Genomic DNA, 15484 nt, shown 5'->3' on the forward strand with positions numbered 1-15484 from the left:
CGCTGGGCGCACTGGCCCTCAGCAGACACCACGGGACAGCTTCGTGTGCACAGCCAGCAGCGTGGGCAGTGAGGGCACTGGCCAAAGTAAAACCAGTCAGCAAAATGCCCTTTTAGTGCCTGGAACCTGGGGGGATATCCTTAACTTCTCAGTTACAGCACAGATCCCTGCACTCAGCTCCTTCTAGCTCAGGAAGGCACAACAATTGTATCCCGGGATCCCCATGGAAATCAAGGTATTATATTAACTTTTCTGGAACACTCCAACTGGCAGATTCTGCAATTACACAATTAAATTAACAATAAAAGTAGTAATTCTCAAGGCTACTTGAGCTTGCTACTTTCATTCTCTATAGAAAGGTGCCCAGGAGGCTAAAATATTTTGCTTCAGAAGATATTAATAATTAACACACACACAAACAAACAAACCAAAGCCCAAAACAACAAAAAACCCACCAAAAAAAAACCCCAAAAGCAAAACCAAAACAACAAAACCCAGCCTCACAATTATATAAATTTCTGCACAGCAGTTCAGGCTTAGTTATAATTACTGACAAAGCACTAAGGGATTTAGGAGGCAGCCTAATATTGAAAAAGCTACTTCCAGGAAAATCAAGGCTTTTGTTTAACACAGCTCTAACACACATCACCTTCTGGCTGTTTTAAAGAATGAGCAGCACCATGGGAGTTAGCAGCTGGGAAGGGCTTATCAAAAGCCACAAGAATAACTGCCAAGAAAAAACCAAAATCAGAAATACTGAACTTTTCATTCCTAATGGAACACACAAGGAATCCCTTATTCTCCTGCCTTTCAATTCTTATTTTTGAGGGGAACTATCACAAGTCTTGTATATCATGTCAGCGAATTACTTTAATATCCTCCACTGGCAATAACCATAAATCTTAACAGCTTGAATTACTGCATCTTTCTAGTCATGCTGACTCTCAAGCTGCTCAGTTTTTGTTTTTCTGCTGTAAATGTCAGACAATGAAGCTAGGGTATTATTGTTTATAGGGCTAGAAATTGCTTCGGATCCAAAGATCACAAAGGCCTGACTGAATGAAAGGCAAACCTACGTGTACACAGACACTTCCCTGATTGCTGAATCAGGGCTTAACATGTTGCAGTACCTTGCAAAGGTTCATTATTGCACATTATTAGGCTGGAAATTTCCACAGGAATGTCTTGATAACAACTGAGCATGTACAAAGAGCCAAGGAGAGACAGATAATGCACCATGAAGATGTACTGAAGATACCTGCATTTGAGTGTTTGTTCTGTATGGAAGCGATTTTTCTCAATAGCACTTCCCTCCCTCCCTGCCTCCTTCTTATCTGTCTCTGCATCTGAAAATTAGATATTCCAATGGAAAAGCTGGACTGCTGTTACAAACTCAGGCTGCTGTGGGGCTCCTGTCAGAACAAAGCAGACAGACCTGAATAAATCTGAAATAAAAATCCCAGCTCAACCTGCAAAAAGAACATCATGACCCCTCAGCCACCGTTCTCTCCTACCAAAACTACAGTTCTAGAAACAAAAGACAGTTTAATTCTGGCTTTGTTTTCCAGACAGTCATCAGCCAGGGACTGTGAGACCATCAATTCCCCCAGGGAGGCCCAACACCAAGAGCAGTGTTAGACTAAAACTGTTAGACTAAAAGGACCTGCACTGAAATCAAAGCTCCAAACCCTGCTTTTCATCCCTGACTGAACCTGCACTTTCTCTCATCAGTCTTCCTTTGCCAGTCCATCACAGCACCGCTGTTTCCTACAACTACACTCTCCAATGGGATAAACAGTGAAAAATGACATGTGGAGACCTGCTGAGCCATGAAACAATATTTACTCGTGCCAACTACCAGCACAAAAGCCCTGAAACAAAAGCAACATCACATGTACCAGGACAGCTTTTTACACTCAGCATGCTCACCAGAGAAGGGATATCTGCTCGCAGCCATGGCTTCAGACTGGTTTTTAACTCCCAATATTATTGTGAAGGGATGAGCATGCCCTGTGTTAAGCATGATACTGCAATAGCACATCTTCAGCATCAAAAACTCTTTAGCATACCTGAATTCAGGCACACAAATGCAATGTCAGAATAGACAAGAGCTGCTGCCTTTGCTGCAGGACGCTAACATGCCTTCTGTGAACACCAAATCGAATTATTAAAGCTCTCTAAATGTGAAAGATTTTGAAGCAGCTCTGAAACTACCACCTGAAGTATATTTTCTAACGTGGCTGAGTTTAAACCACATAACAAAATCTCATTTTCAAGTGGTAGGAGCAGCCTTATGGCCTCTCAGGCACTAGTCCTGGCCTGCTACACCAGTGTTGTTTACTCTTCAGCATGGATTTAGACTCCTGCAGCTCTGGGATTAGAGGCTATTTAGTTAACTGATGCAGCAAAACCAGAAGGACCCCACAGCACTGTTAATAAATGGACTTCATAATCAGCAGCTATTCTTCCTTTCATGCCTTTTTCTACAACAAAGGTCACGAAAAAAATTTCTTGGGAGGGAAACTACCCCACGAGAGACCCACAGATGTAATTGTTCATGTCTGAGAGCAATTTTGAAAACGCTCATAAGTTATGTAGCCAGAACTGATCTTAATCATACAGACTAATCCCCTGTACAAGTGATTTTTTGCAATGCTGGATTTCTTTTCTTCCCTGCTACACAGCTTCAAGATGCAAAATGTGTTTCTGCCCCATCTTCTCCTTTAACCATCTGAAAACTCCCCAAGAGTGTGCAGCCCTCAGAGTGTGAGCAGGGTCAGAACTCCCATGTGTCAGAACTGCAGACTCTAGATGTTTTCACAGGGAGGGTAAGTTATATATAAATGATGACTAAAGAACATGTACCAGAGGAGGAAGATGATAGTTCATTGGTCCCTACTCAAGAGTTCAATGATCTAGTGATATTAAGTTAAATGATATGAAGCGTTCTCCCCCTACTGACAGGTACTGTGCTGGAGTGACATAACCTATGCTTGCTTATCCTGGGAAAATGAGAAATATGATAAGGAGAGAAAATAAATCAATAAAACCAGTAAAAAAAGTGCTACTAAGTAGTCATCTGCAGCACAAAAACTGAGGCAAGAAAAGCACATGGATGTGAAATGGAGAGAAGAAAACAGAAGGTTAGTGGTGACACTGCTGGTAGCAGAGATCCCCAATATCATGTCACTCTGAGCTGTGCTGCTTCACTGACTTTTAAGGCATGGATGGCCAGATCTCTGCTGCTGAATGCCCAAAGGAATGAATCCAAACTGGACATGCTGGACAGGATCGTGCAAACATGCAAGCATAGCAACAGTGCCTCCGAAGCCAACTCAGCTGTTGCTTATCTTGTCCCCCAATGCCTCTGGTTTTAGAGGTAGCATGTACAGACCTTTTATTCCCATGGAACAGTTAATCCATCTAAATGGGAGAGCTTGTAACTACAGAGCTGCTGCTTTACAAGTCAATCATCTAACCTTCACCTGTATAGAACATGAGGTCAAAGTATGGCCGATCTTACAGCATAACGTTCTTCCTTCATTGTAGAAATTCAGGGTTTTGCAGTTCTTTCCTGAGGAACTCAAGGTGATCATCAGTTTATCCAGAAACTACTCCTGCTAAAACACCCAGTACTGCATTGGCACTTTTCTTGTGTCGCAGGCGGCAGCGAGCGGGTATCTGGCAGACAACCTCCACGTGGCTGACTCTGTGGAGCCTGGAGGGCTCGCTGCTGCACAAACCCAGCAGATGGGACTCTGCAGAAGCCAGTGGAAAAGCACCAAGCTCATGCCAGGGCATAAGCATAGAGCTCATTTCACTCTATTAGAATCCTGCAAGGCATGTGGGCACTCTCTTCCCAAGGAGCAGACAGTGCCCTACAGCAGGGAGGGCTAACTAGTAGGGTGGACAGGAGGACGAGCGGGTGTTCTTCCCCACAGAAGCCCACAGGATGGAAAATTTCCCCAGACAAGTGACTTCTTACACCCTAAAACAGTCCTGCTTAAATTCAACATGACTTCACCCGACTTTTGAGTCCCTGCCCTGCTTCCTAACAATTATGGAGCAGTGTCATGGAAACAAGTGTGTACTAGGAAACTGTTCTTTATTCCCACTAGTTACATATATAACTGAGGAATGAGGGTGAACAACAAGGGATTTACTTCTGACTTCTTTAAAATTATATGACTATTACTGATGGACAAGATTCATGTTGCACACAGTGAAACATGATTGTATTTCCCCCCCATTTTACCTGATGACTAGGTCAATTTTCAGCACTGCAATTAAGAAATTCAGCTCCACACAGAGGAGGCCTCTGAATGATAAACTGAAGCCCCTTTTCCACGTGTCTCTACAGAGTCACCTGCCTGCTCCCACATTGCCAGGCCTGAAGCTGATGACAGAGCTCCTGCAGCTGCACCAAGCTGTCCCTGGGACCCAGCAGACATGTCCTGCCCTGCCTGCCTCTCAGCTGTCACAGTACCTCAGATGTTCCCACCACCCTAATGTGACTAAAAGGCCACTGCAGCCCAGAATGGGATCCTGTTTGGACCCTGGAGAGCTGGCAAAGCAAACACGTGTGTCTGCCTGCACCTGTCAGTATAAATGTCCCCTTAGACTGCTTGCTATTTGTGGGGCACACAAGAGCACTGCACAGAGGGGCAAAGGCAAGCACTCAGACAAGCTGTATGGCCTGGGAGGTGATTCAGCTCTGACCAAGTTCAAAGAACAGGTTCTGCAATGTCCTGCTACTGAAACCAAAACCAGGTAGAAACTATCTCTAGGAAGGCAACCACATTCATCTGTGGAAACTGTGCAAAGAATGAACCAGGGCAAATCTCATCGGCTACTGGGTGATCTGGCAGATAACCCTGACTGATTCATCTTTAAAATACAGGCTGAGGATATGTTACCAAAGTATAAACCTGGAGAAGCTCCTGGGATTTTAGCACAACTGTTTCAGGATAATGTTATTGAAGTCAGTAGCTGGTACAGTTGGAATTACACTGCAGAAAAATCAGATAACAATGACTTTTCCCTCTGCCACAGATTATAATCAGCTGAGCTGCAGCCAGACATGATGATGGACTCAGCCCTTTCTGAGCTGTCAGTGTAGTATGATAATATTGCTGGACAGTCTGACACACCTGGACATTCCTGGGATGCAAGCACAGCACCTAACTCATGGCATACACCTAGCAGAGAGCTGTGAAAGCTACTACCCTGCAAAAGGGTGCAGGTCAGATTGTGAGTCTTGGTTCATTTAGCTGATTTGATCAGCTACAGTCCAAGTATTTGATCTCAACTGATTTCTTGCCCAGCTAAAGGAATGCCTCCAAGATCTAGACAATGCATGAGGAATGTAAATGTAATCGACACTGAGATCATTATCATTAAATTCTGAGCACTGTACACCATTAGGGAGCATAAAAACATTTCTGCAAAGGGTCTGTGCTTCAGGACATTGACCTTAAAAAGCAATATTGTGAAGTGGGGGGTGTCATCACTGGGGCTCTCAAAAGCCATCCCCAAGCACCTTGAAAATCCAGGTCACTTTTTCAGGAGTCCAAATATTTAGGCAAAACTATTTTTAGGCAAGTAGATTTGAAATAGACCACCACTGCATTTATGTATTTCATATTAGATAACAGTTTCCTTACTCAAAAACTAGATCAATCCCACTTACCTTCAGTGAAGCACAATAATAGGATACAATCTAAACCTATATTGATCTGAACATTTGGCAAAAAATAAGCTTACTGCTCAAAGGCTGAGCTTGACATTAAACACCCAAGTTTACATATCTTCAGTTTTCAGAATATATTCTACAGTAATTTATTACAAGGAATGTTTCTCTGCTGCAATTTCAGTTTCGCCCTGAAATCAATTACTAGTCCTGTCTAGAGGCTAATGCTCCCCGAGAGGAAATATTTTATGCTGACAGTGGTGTTGGTACCTTTGTCTGTGCATCAACAGCAGCTCCCTGGTTAACCAGAACCTCTGCTACATTGACCCTGTCCTCTTGAGCAGCCAGGTGGAGGGGCGTCAGTCCACTCTGTAAATCAGAAACAAGAAGTAACAATCTTCAGAGGAGGCACATGGACACTAAAATGCAAATTCAGGTATCAGTATGACTCTAAACACCTGACTGAATTTAAAGAAGTTACACATTCCACTTTCACTGTGTAAGGTGCTTCACAATCACATTGTTCATCTGCAGGAAAGTACAATTCAAAAGCCAGCAAGATGATGTTTCTTCAGGACAAGGGACCTTCCTCCAAGCAGTGTTACATGTGGGATAGCAAATCAGAGCACTCTAAGGAAAAGTCACATAGTCTATCTTTACCTCCTAATTCACTTCCTTATAATGAGGCAGACTTTAAAAGCAATATTGAATCACTGTTTACACTTCTGCAAGTTTTTGGGAAGTTACATTCACTCAGTTTTATCCTTACTTTTTACTCCTCTATTTGATCATTTTCAGACACAAACATGAAAGAATAAAACTGCATTTCTCTGAGATCAGGCCCATTTCTCTCTGCTCAGGGAGTATACAGACTTGACAGAGAAGGTGTACTGATAATTTTTCTTATTTAAAACTCAAGATCTAAATATCCTTAAAACCTCAGAAAACTATGCAACTTTCTGCCACATGAAAGGGGTAGAAGATAAAAGGGGTAGAAGAGGAGGCATCTGCTGAGGAGATGTTGTTAGGGATGAGAAAGAATATCCTTTACTTGCAAATTTACTTTTCCTACTGCCTTTAGCATCAAGGACAGAAGAGCAAGTAGTAGCAGTTGTCACATCAGGCAGAAACTCTTGCTAAGTTCCCTATCCTTGAACCCAAATCCACACCCACAGTGCATTCCCTACCAAAGGCAGCTCTTTTGAGAGCGTCCCACTGCACTTCACTCCAAGATGCAATCCTGATGACAGCACAGCTTAGGTGGGTCACCTTACACAAATATATATAACAGTAACCATCTCTAAATTACCAAATGGAGCCTGGGTAGTAATGGCCAAACCTTCTAAAAGGATTTAATAAGGCTCAGTATGGGGCTCTGAAGTATGCAGCTCTCAACCATTCTGTGGGTCCTGAAGAAATAAATGCTCTTTTTACTCTCATTGCAAAACTGCAAAACTCAGAAGTCAGTGTGCTTTAAACATCTGGCTTCAAATGTAGAGGTGCTGTGCTCCGAGGAAATGTGCATCCCTGAGAGGGTACGAGGGGAATTACTCCCCAAAGGTGGTGTTATCAGCACAGTGAGAAACTGGAGATTACAACTGAACAGTAATGGATTGAAGGATGCTGCAGGTAATTAACCTCTGGTGGCACTGAATCAATGTGCCAAGCACTTCAATCGTGCTCCCTGTATTAGCCTCAGCAGCAGAAGGGGACAGCCAATGCAGAACACACACATGGCAGATTTCCCTGGGGGGTTACAAAGTCATCCTGCACTGCATAAGCCCACACATGATTGAGACCTGTGGGGGGAGGTAAAAAAAAATCCTATCTGCAAGAGAAGCTTTCTGAAGGAGAACCCACAAACAGTCAAACTGTAAAGTTAGACACAGGAATGCACTGCACAGCAGCCCTGTGCAGCAACACCCACTGCCTCAGAGAACACTGACTCTTCCTACCTGCTGAGAATAAGAAATATTGTCCATGAAAAAAATTTCTATTGCCTCTCTAGTCTAGGCACACAAATCCATACTAAAACTGCACTTGACAATATCAAATAGCGATGTCTAGTGGGGCATTTAAAGAATTAAGGCTGCACATTTGCTAGAAACCTTACTATAGAGTGGACTTCATAACCTATGAATTCACACATAAGCTAAAATATATCAACTTTCCATTCCTACCACCAGGAGAAATTACACCAAAAGTCACTGCGGTCGAAGGAACATACCCTGGAGAGGAAGAATCACTTATATTAAGGAATAAAATCTCAGACAATGTTGCTGTTACTATCCTATTTAAAAAGTCAGCATCCTTGAACAAGTCAGCTCTTGCCATTAGGTGGTAATATTTGTTACTATTTGCTGGTACATGTTATGTTTTTTGTTATAAAATGTGCTAAAAATGTTACAAATACAATAAAAATTACAAAAAAAGTATAGCAAATGTTACAATTACACATGTAACAACTGAAAAATGGGCAGGCATATTCCTGGAGGCTGATAAACGACAGGCGCCAGCCCCAATAGCCCCTGTGGAGAGGAAGGCATTTCCTCTCTGGGCATGTTTTGGCAGACTAGCATAAATTAATGCTGGATTAATAAATTTCACTGCAGCATGTGTTACCACCAAACCTTGGGCACTACAAAATACAGTTCATTCAGTGTGACATGGCATGCTGCTCTCTGCTAGGAGAGATGATGATGTGTGTTCACACACCTGCAGTGGCTTCCAGCATGCGCAGAATCCCAGTGGGCAAAATTTAATTGCAGGTCCCTCTCCTTCCCATCACCACGTTTTTTCACTGCCTTGGCCCCAGACAGAGGGAACACTGACCTTGTTGCTGAGGTTGACGTTAGCATTTCTGGAGAGCAGCAGTGACACCATGTCCACGTGGCCGTCCTGGGAGGCAAGGTGCACGGGGGCGATGCCCTGCCTGGTGACGGCGTTGGCGTCAGCACCGTATTCCAGCAGTGTGGTGGCAATGTCCATCTGGTTCTTCTTGGCAGCTATGTGCAGGGGTGTGTAACCATTCTGCCAACAGAAAGCACTTCATTGTGAGCTGCTCCCTGAACAAGGTGATAAATCACTTCTCTGCACCTACCCAACTCTGTGAATAATTACGCCATTAGTTCTAAAAATTCTGTCAAACACAGTCAAATACAATGTTAACAAGCAGTGTGAACTAATGTAGCCAACCTTTATGCAATCTTTTTTTTTTTTTTTTTGAAAGTACTGCTACAAAGAGGAGGATTCTGAAGTAAATTTTCAAATTTGGGAAAAAATATCTATTCAGAAGAGGACAACCTATAGCAGTAGGAGTTTGAGTTTTGTTTCATAGACATTTGCTACTTTTCCTTAAATGTGCATAAAATCTTTAACAAACTGAAGAGCAGGATGTGTGTTCGTAACTCAGAACAGCTGTTATTGTTTGGGTTTGTCCCATTTCCCAGTGTGAATGAAAGCATTATGTACATGAAATATGGCCTTTCTTGCAGCATTGACCCTAAACCTTACTGACAGGCTGTTTTTTTCAGATCAAGGGAAACCTAAAGCATATAACTTTGGAGCCATGCATTCCTTATCTTTTTATTCCTTCCAGTATGTGTACCCACGGAACCCACTACTAACAATAAAAATGCAGTATCTATTGCATGATACAGTTTTGTAATTCTGAAAAAAGATAGATAGGCAGAAAATAGATAAACAGATATGAAGAATAACTGATCAGCACGCAAACACCAAAACTCTGATGGAGGTATGACCAGCTTTTGGTACAGATTGCAATGACTGTTTAATCAAGAACTTCCGGTCTTTTGGAAATGTATCAGCCCTCACTTTCAAGCAAATGACAAACACATTTGCATGTGACTAAGGGACAAGGTCAGGGGGGCTGAGGACCAAGCTTTATAAACCATTTTGTATTTTTGTATGGTATCTTAAATAGCATTTGCATCTCAGGTTACCCAGCCCAATAAAATCTACCTGAAGGCACAAAGCATTCACCTGGCTGGGCTCCTCCCTGCACCCACAGGGCAGCAGGGCTGGACTAAACAGGAAGGGAGGTCACAAGAGATGCAGTGCAGGTATGAGCAAGGAATAAATACATGGGGGCTCACAAATGACTACAAGAGAGCTTTAATAGGAACCTGGCAGCAAGAGATGCACAGCACTAGTTTCATGTGGAACAGGTTCTGTAATCTTCAAAATTCACTTCAGGTTCAGTTCAGACTATGGATACTAAGATATCTGAAAATGACACTCAGGAAACACAGTGCCACTATCAAGAAAGGAAGCACATGGCCACTGAATTTTCACTTTGAAGATAAAGTGCTTCAGGAAAAACATCACACTATCCTCTCCCTTAGACTTCCTGCATGAGACTGTCATGTAAAACAACCATTGCCACACGAGCACCTAATAAATCCTAAATACTCCATGCTAAATCCTGCTAAAACATGTCCTTAAGATGGAGCTCATATTACATTATGTAAAATAACAGATGCAGTTTCCAAGCCTTTTCCTCAGAAATGGCATATAGTGCTGTCAGGGGAATGGACAGCAGCAGGTTGCCAAGAGAAGGCAAAAAGAGATCTGAAAAATAAAAGCTGAAATTCAGCTCCGTCCCAGTCTGCATCTTCTCCTCATAAGGGCAGCACTCTGTCACTATGCATAGATGGAGAAAGGAACAAAGACGTTTAGAAGGAAGGGTATTGGTTTGTTCTGGTTGCCAGGGAAGAGTGGAAAAAGGGAAAATGAATGGTTAAAAGACGAAGGGACAGAGGAAAACTAAGGCTTTGGGGATGGTGTGGCAAGGAAGAAAGGCACTGTAAAGTGCATGCCAAATTCAAATTCGGGATAAGCTGCATGTGAAATTAGGCACAAGCCTAATTTTTGCCTATGAAAGAGAAGAATGGTTCATGAGAGTAACTGTACCACAGCACCGTACTCTGACATTTCCCATACCCTGTTATTTATCACTCTTCAAGGCAAATTTTGCTGGGCTTGGCTAATGAGCCACTCTTGAGACCAGAGTTAAAGACAGTGGTGTCACGGGAAAGGCAACTAGAAACTAACTGTGGAGCCAGTGATGAGATATGACATAGCACATTTATTTACTGGACCCCATTTACAAAAAAAATGGGAAATCATCTGCTGTTACCAACATCATCTTTCGGACGAGTGCACAGTGGGTGCCCGCAGCAACAAACACATTACAGTTAATTTTATTTAGTATTGATGCTCTGCTCGGCGCTGCCATGGCTCACTTGCAGCAGGGCACTAACAAATGCTTTCTTCTAGGCACACTTACAGCTGGCACTTGGAGGCCTGAAGTGGCAGCTGCAGCACTGTTCTGTTACAGATGGGAATGCTAAGGTGACCTGACACATGAGTTTGTGCAATGCTGTACCACAGTCTATAGGGCTGCCACCTTGGTTTGGACTTCCCAAGCCCCTGGCAGGGGCTGCTGCAATCCCTGCCCCTGCAGAATGCACAGCTCCCACTGGCAGCTTCTTTCAGTGAAAACTGGGTCAGCGCCTTCTCATCCTCTTCAGAAGGCCCTTTCTTCCCCCCAGTGGCATTCGAGAGTGCTGTGCTGCAGTAGTGAAAGACCAGAGATCACTCCAGCTCCTCCCCTGGGGCACTGCTCCGGCAGATTGCCGCTATCGACAGTATTGACTTTAAACTGCCCCGTTGCTGCTGGCAGTCCATGTTTATTTAACTCCCCCCTCCCTGCACTACAAACTCCGGGACCTACCACGCGTGGCACACTCCATCCTCTCCTTCAGCCATGCAGAAGGCCTCCAGTGCTATGGCTGCACTCAGCCATGTGTGAGAGGAAGGCAATCAAGGAGCACTGTCCATCTAGCTGCTGGCTTTTCCACTAGCTCTCCTTTCTCCACAGGGTTTCTGTTTTGCAGTGATTTAAGGAAATTATCTGGGTTGCTTCAGATGAGGTATTTACACTGCACTTAACCTGCTTTAACCTACATACGTTTCCATCCTGCTTTACCTAGTGTTGCTGTTCAAATATCGATTATACTTTGATTGATTATAGTATTTATCCATGCCATACTTAACACTGGGACCCACAAAAGAAATAGACAGTTTAAGCTTCTCAAAATTCTTTTTGTTCTGTGCACTACGAGAATAAATTTACATATTTATTCTTTCATCCTCTGAAACCTTACCCTAGGTATTGTCTTGCCTACAGTAAATTACAATCAAAGCAGGGCTGTGACTAGTTTCATTTCTTTCCAGTCCATTTACGCTGGGGTAGAAGTATTGTGAAGCACGTGAATAATTACATACGTTGTGCTGAGAAACTTATCTCACCTCAGATGTCATCCTGTGGCACAATACAGGAGAAATACCCCTGTATAGCAGGGCTTTAAACCCAAGCTTGCCCTGCACAGATCTTAAGATGCAATGATACAAACTTGGCTGGCTTGGAGAAGTTACTGAAGAGACTGGACTGATGAAAGCAAGGCCCAGTATTTTCTGAGACTGAAACTGGTGATTTAAAGTGTTTCTGCATCTTTATTTGCTTTTTTTAGTGCTCTTTTATTCACCTGCAGAATTATTCTAGCAGCTTTATGTGGATGTGAGACATTAACAAGATCACTGAGCCTCCTGTAACCACAAACATACACAGCCTAGAAAGAACAGGGGTAGACAGGGAATAAAGTGACATAAAAAGCCTGGGTATTGCTCCCCCAGAGTGGCCAGTACTTGTACCTTGGCAGAGGCGTGAGGTGAAGCTCCCTGGTCCAACAGGAGGAGGGCCACTTTTTGATTATCGTAGTGTGCAGCTACATGCAGTGGTGTTAAACCGCTCTAAAAACACATGCAGAACAAACAAGTGCTGTTACAGAGCCTCTCCAGGGGAAACTCAGGAGTTTGGAAAATTTCAGTAGATAAGGTGAAAAAACACATTAGTTACTCATTCGTGTATCCAGAGTCTTCGGGAACTTTTAGAATCAAAAAATAAAACAGAAATCTGGAAACCCTTCCTGAGCTGAGAAAGCCCCATTCACTTTTCCCAGGGAAGATGAACAGAGAAGCACAGATCTGTGCTGCCCCTGGGGTAAGGAGGTCACACCCTTGGCAATGTTTTCCTTTTACTGCAGTGGATAAGTAAACTGCCCCTTGGATCTGTAAAAATCCAAGCTGGGCTGGTTTAAAAAGTTTGAGGTCCTGTTGACCTTTGCCCCCCGTCATGAGACCTGGGGAGGCAGAGCCAGCTGCCCAAATACTCTGATAAGGACTGTAAATAGTCTGTGTAGAACACAGGGGAATGGTTTGTCTCCATTCCCCTGGACACGAACACAGAGCACATCATTTTGTTGTCAATTAATGACAATAAAAGTCACTTTCGCCGAGAGCTTGCTGGCTCTTGGCAGCCCCAGCCAAGGGACTGGAATATGACATGAAACCAATTCCAGCTAAATCCAGGCTGTGGATACTAGTGTGATTGTAAGTAGGTAGGAGAATATTATTAAAATATTATCTGGTTCTAGATATTTGCTGTGCAAGTGGCAGAGGCTGCTTCTGTCCTACCTTTCCAGAAGCATCAGGAGATGCATTCTTCTGAAGCAGGAGATTGGCTACCTCGATTTTGCCATACTTTGCAGCCACATGTAGCGGAGTAAATCCTTTCTGTAAGAGAAAGCAGTTATATAGCAGCCCTGGGCACTCTTCTCAGGGTAAGGTTTGCCTCTGATCTGCAGGGATGCAGCTGTTTCCATCTGTCCCCTTATGCAGTCCTGAGTACAGGCAGCAAGTCTGCAGATTCCCACCTGCCCTGTGGGGTCTGGAGGCTCTTCCCTGGCAGGGCAAAGCACTGCCGACGTTAAACAGAGGAAGAGTCGGTTCCTTTCTTCACACTACCAAAGACCCAAGGGCAAGCTTATCAACACCCGCCCGGAATTTCTGCCCTGCATTCCTCTCATTCCAAGAAGATTCATGTCTGATCACTGGGATGCATTACACATCAGGTCCTGAGGTACAGGCATGAAGCTTTGTACCCTTTTGATAAAATGTAGCTCACCCTTACACTGTTTGTATGTGTATATGACTCTTGCAGTATTTAATTCACAAGCGGCCCTCGATGCAGGTATGTTTTATGATTCGAGCTGTCACTCCTGCAGCTTGCTCACCTTGGTGATGATAGACAGAGATGCACCATGATCCAAAAGAACAGATGCTACATCCTCATGCCCTTCCCGAGCAGAAAGGTGCAGGGGTGTGTAGCCTGATGTGGTGGCTGCGTTGGGAGAGGCTCCCTGCTGCAGCAGCTGCTGCACGATGTCTGCTTTCCCCAGGCGGGCAGAAATGTGCAGCGGCGTTTGGTCATCCTGAGCACAGAGGGAACAACACAGGCCTGCATGAGAAAACTGCACCTCACACTGGGACACAAAATATTCACCCACGTTCTGTCACTTTTCAACACTGCACATGAGTGTTAATTCTACTGAGGTCTTACCTAGTGAATGTGGCACACTGGCTTTCTCTTTCTCAGATAATAAAAATACCTTGTGCTTTGTTACTGCAATCACAAAATATTCCAGACAGGGACATAATCCATAGAAGTTTATAAATTTATCTGTTTTATTTCTTACTTGGATTTGCCTCACTTTGCTTTGCAGACCTTTCTTAAAACAGAGCCAATGCATAGTTCTGGTCCTCACATCTTGATCTCTTTTCTGTTTCACAGCAACATTTAATAGCTCAATCAATTATTGCCATATTTTTTGTGCTTTTTTAACTGGTGAATGATTTGCTTGGTATTTTGCAGGTAATTTTTCCACAGATGTAACTGATGACAGAGCATGGTGTGGAAATCAATTGCTGCCTTCTCACTTGGTTTTGTATTTTTGTCCTCCCCACTCTCTGTTGTACAATCTCTGGATCAAGCACACCATCACAACAGTGTGGCCAAACATCTTTCTCTCCCCGTTTTCTCCTGCTGAATTTCCTACCTTTTGAGCACTGCTACCCCATGTCCTTCAGTTCTGGGCTGCTCTCTGCCAGGGAGACTTCTGCCCATGCCCACCCTGCACAAGTGACTTTACACCTCTGGGACTTAGGATGGGAGAGAGCCAGGAGATGAATGCTGCTCCTCTGCAGGGCAACTCTTCTCTCACTGGGGGAGAATCTTTGTGGTTCTTAAATGATTCCAGTTTGTGCTTGTTTCCCACAAATTTCTCACAGCTGATGTTAGCACTGGTGTATAATCTACTGCTTGCTTTTAGTTGTTATTTATGATAACAAATTGATCACAGGCAACGGCAGTTTGCACAAATTAAATCATTCTGTGAATTTACTCAGAAAATATTTGCATGACTGTGCTTCTGAGCATGAGCTGTTCACTTTCAAGGCTGTCTTTGGAGATTTACAAACCCCATGAATCAGTTCTATTGTCAGGCTCCTTGCAGATATAAATTGTATCAGCTATAAATATTTAGTCAGAGTTCCTTATAAGTAGATAATCTTACCAGCAAACTTATTTGTGACCCAATTCACAGATAATTTCACCATGAAAGAAAGGTTTGTTTTTTTAATTATATCCATTTTATCACCATTTGGGGGAAAAAAGTATTTCCTGAGTTTACCTATTAAGACTGCTATTTATTGCACCCATTTATCTCCTTGACCCGCCTGTTTCCTGGAACTCTTTGATTTCCATAGTTTTGTGTGTTCCTTCATGCCTCTAGATCATTTCTTTTTCATCCACCCTCACCATCCTCAACTGCAATTGTTTCTATAGGATCTGTTCCTTCTTTCCAGTCCTCTGTC

The 15484-nt window shown here is 43.4% G+C and overlaps 1 protein-coding gene across 29 annotated transcripts in view; it reads right to left on the bottom strand.

Annotated features, from left to right (window-relative positions):
• The window catches only part of ANK3 (ankyrin 3), a 345732-nt gene that overhangs the window by 86378 nt on the left and 243870 nt on the right, over nt 1–15484 (bottom strand). For all 29 annotated transcript variants that reach the window (XM_039554380.1, XM_039554383.1, XM_039554384.1 and 26 more), the window contains 5 exons: nt 13846–14043; nt 13247–13345; nt 12425–12523; nt 8522–8719; nt 5960–6058 (listed from right to left, as the gene is read on the bottom strand). In XM_039554380.1, coding sequence (XP_039410314.1) covers nt 5960–6058; nt 8522–8719; nt 12425–12523; nt 13247–13345; nt 13846–14043 — 693 coding nt within the window. The remainder of the gene's footprint in view (nt 1–5959; nt 6059–8521; nt 8720–12424; nt 12524–13246; nt 13346–13845; nt 14044–15484) is intronic.

Source organism: Corvus cornix, chromosome 6 (assembly GCF_000738735.6).
Source record: "Corvus cornix cornix isolate S_Up_H32 chromosome 6, ASM73873v5, whole genome shotgun sequence".
In the NCBI taxonomy this organism is placed as follows: domain Eukaryota; kingdom Metazoa; phylum Chordata; class Aves; order Passeriformes; family Corvidae; genus Corvus; species Corvus cornix.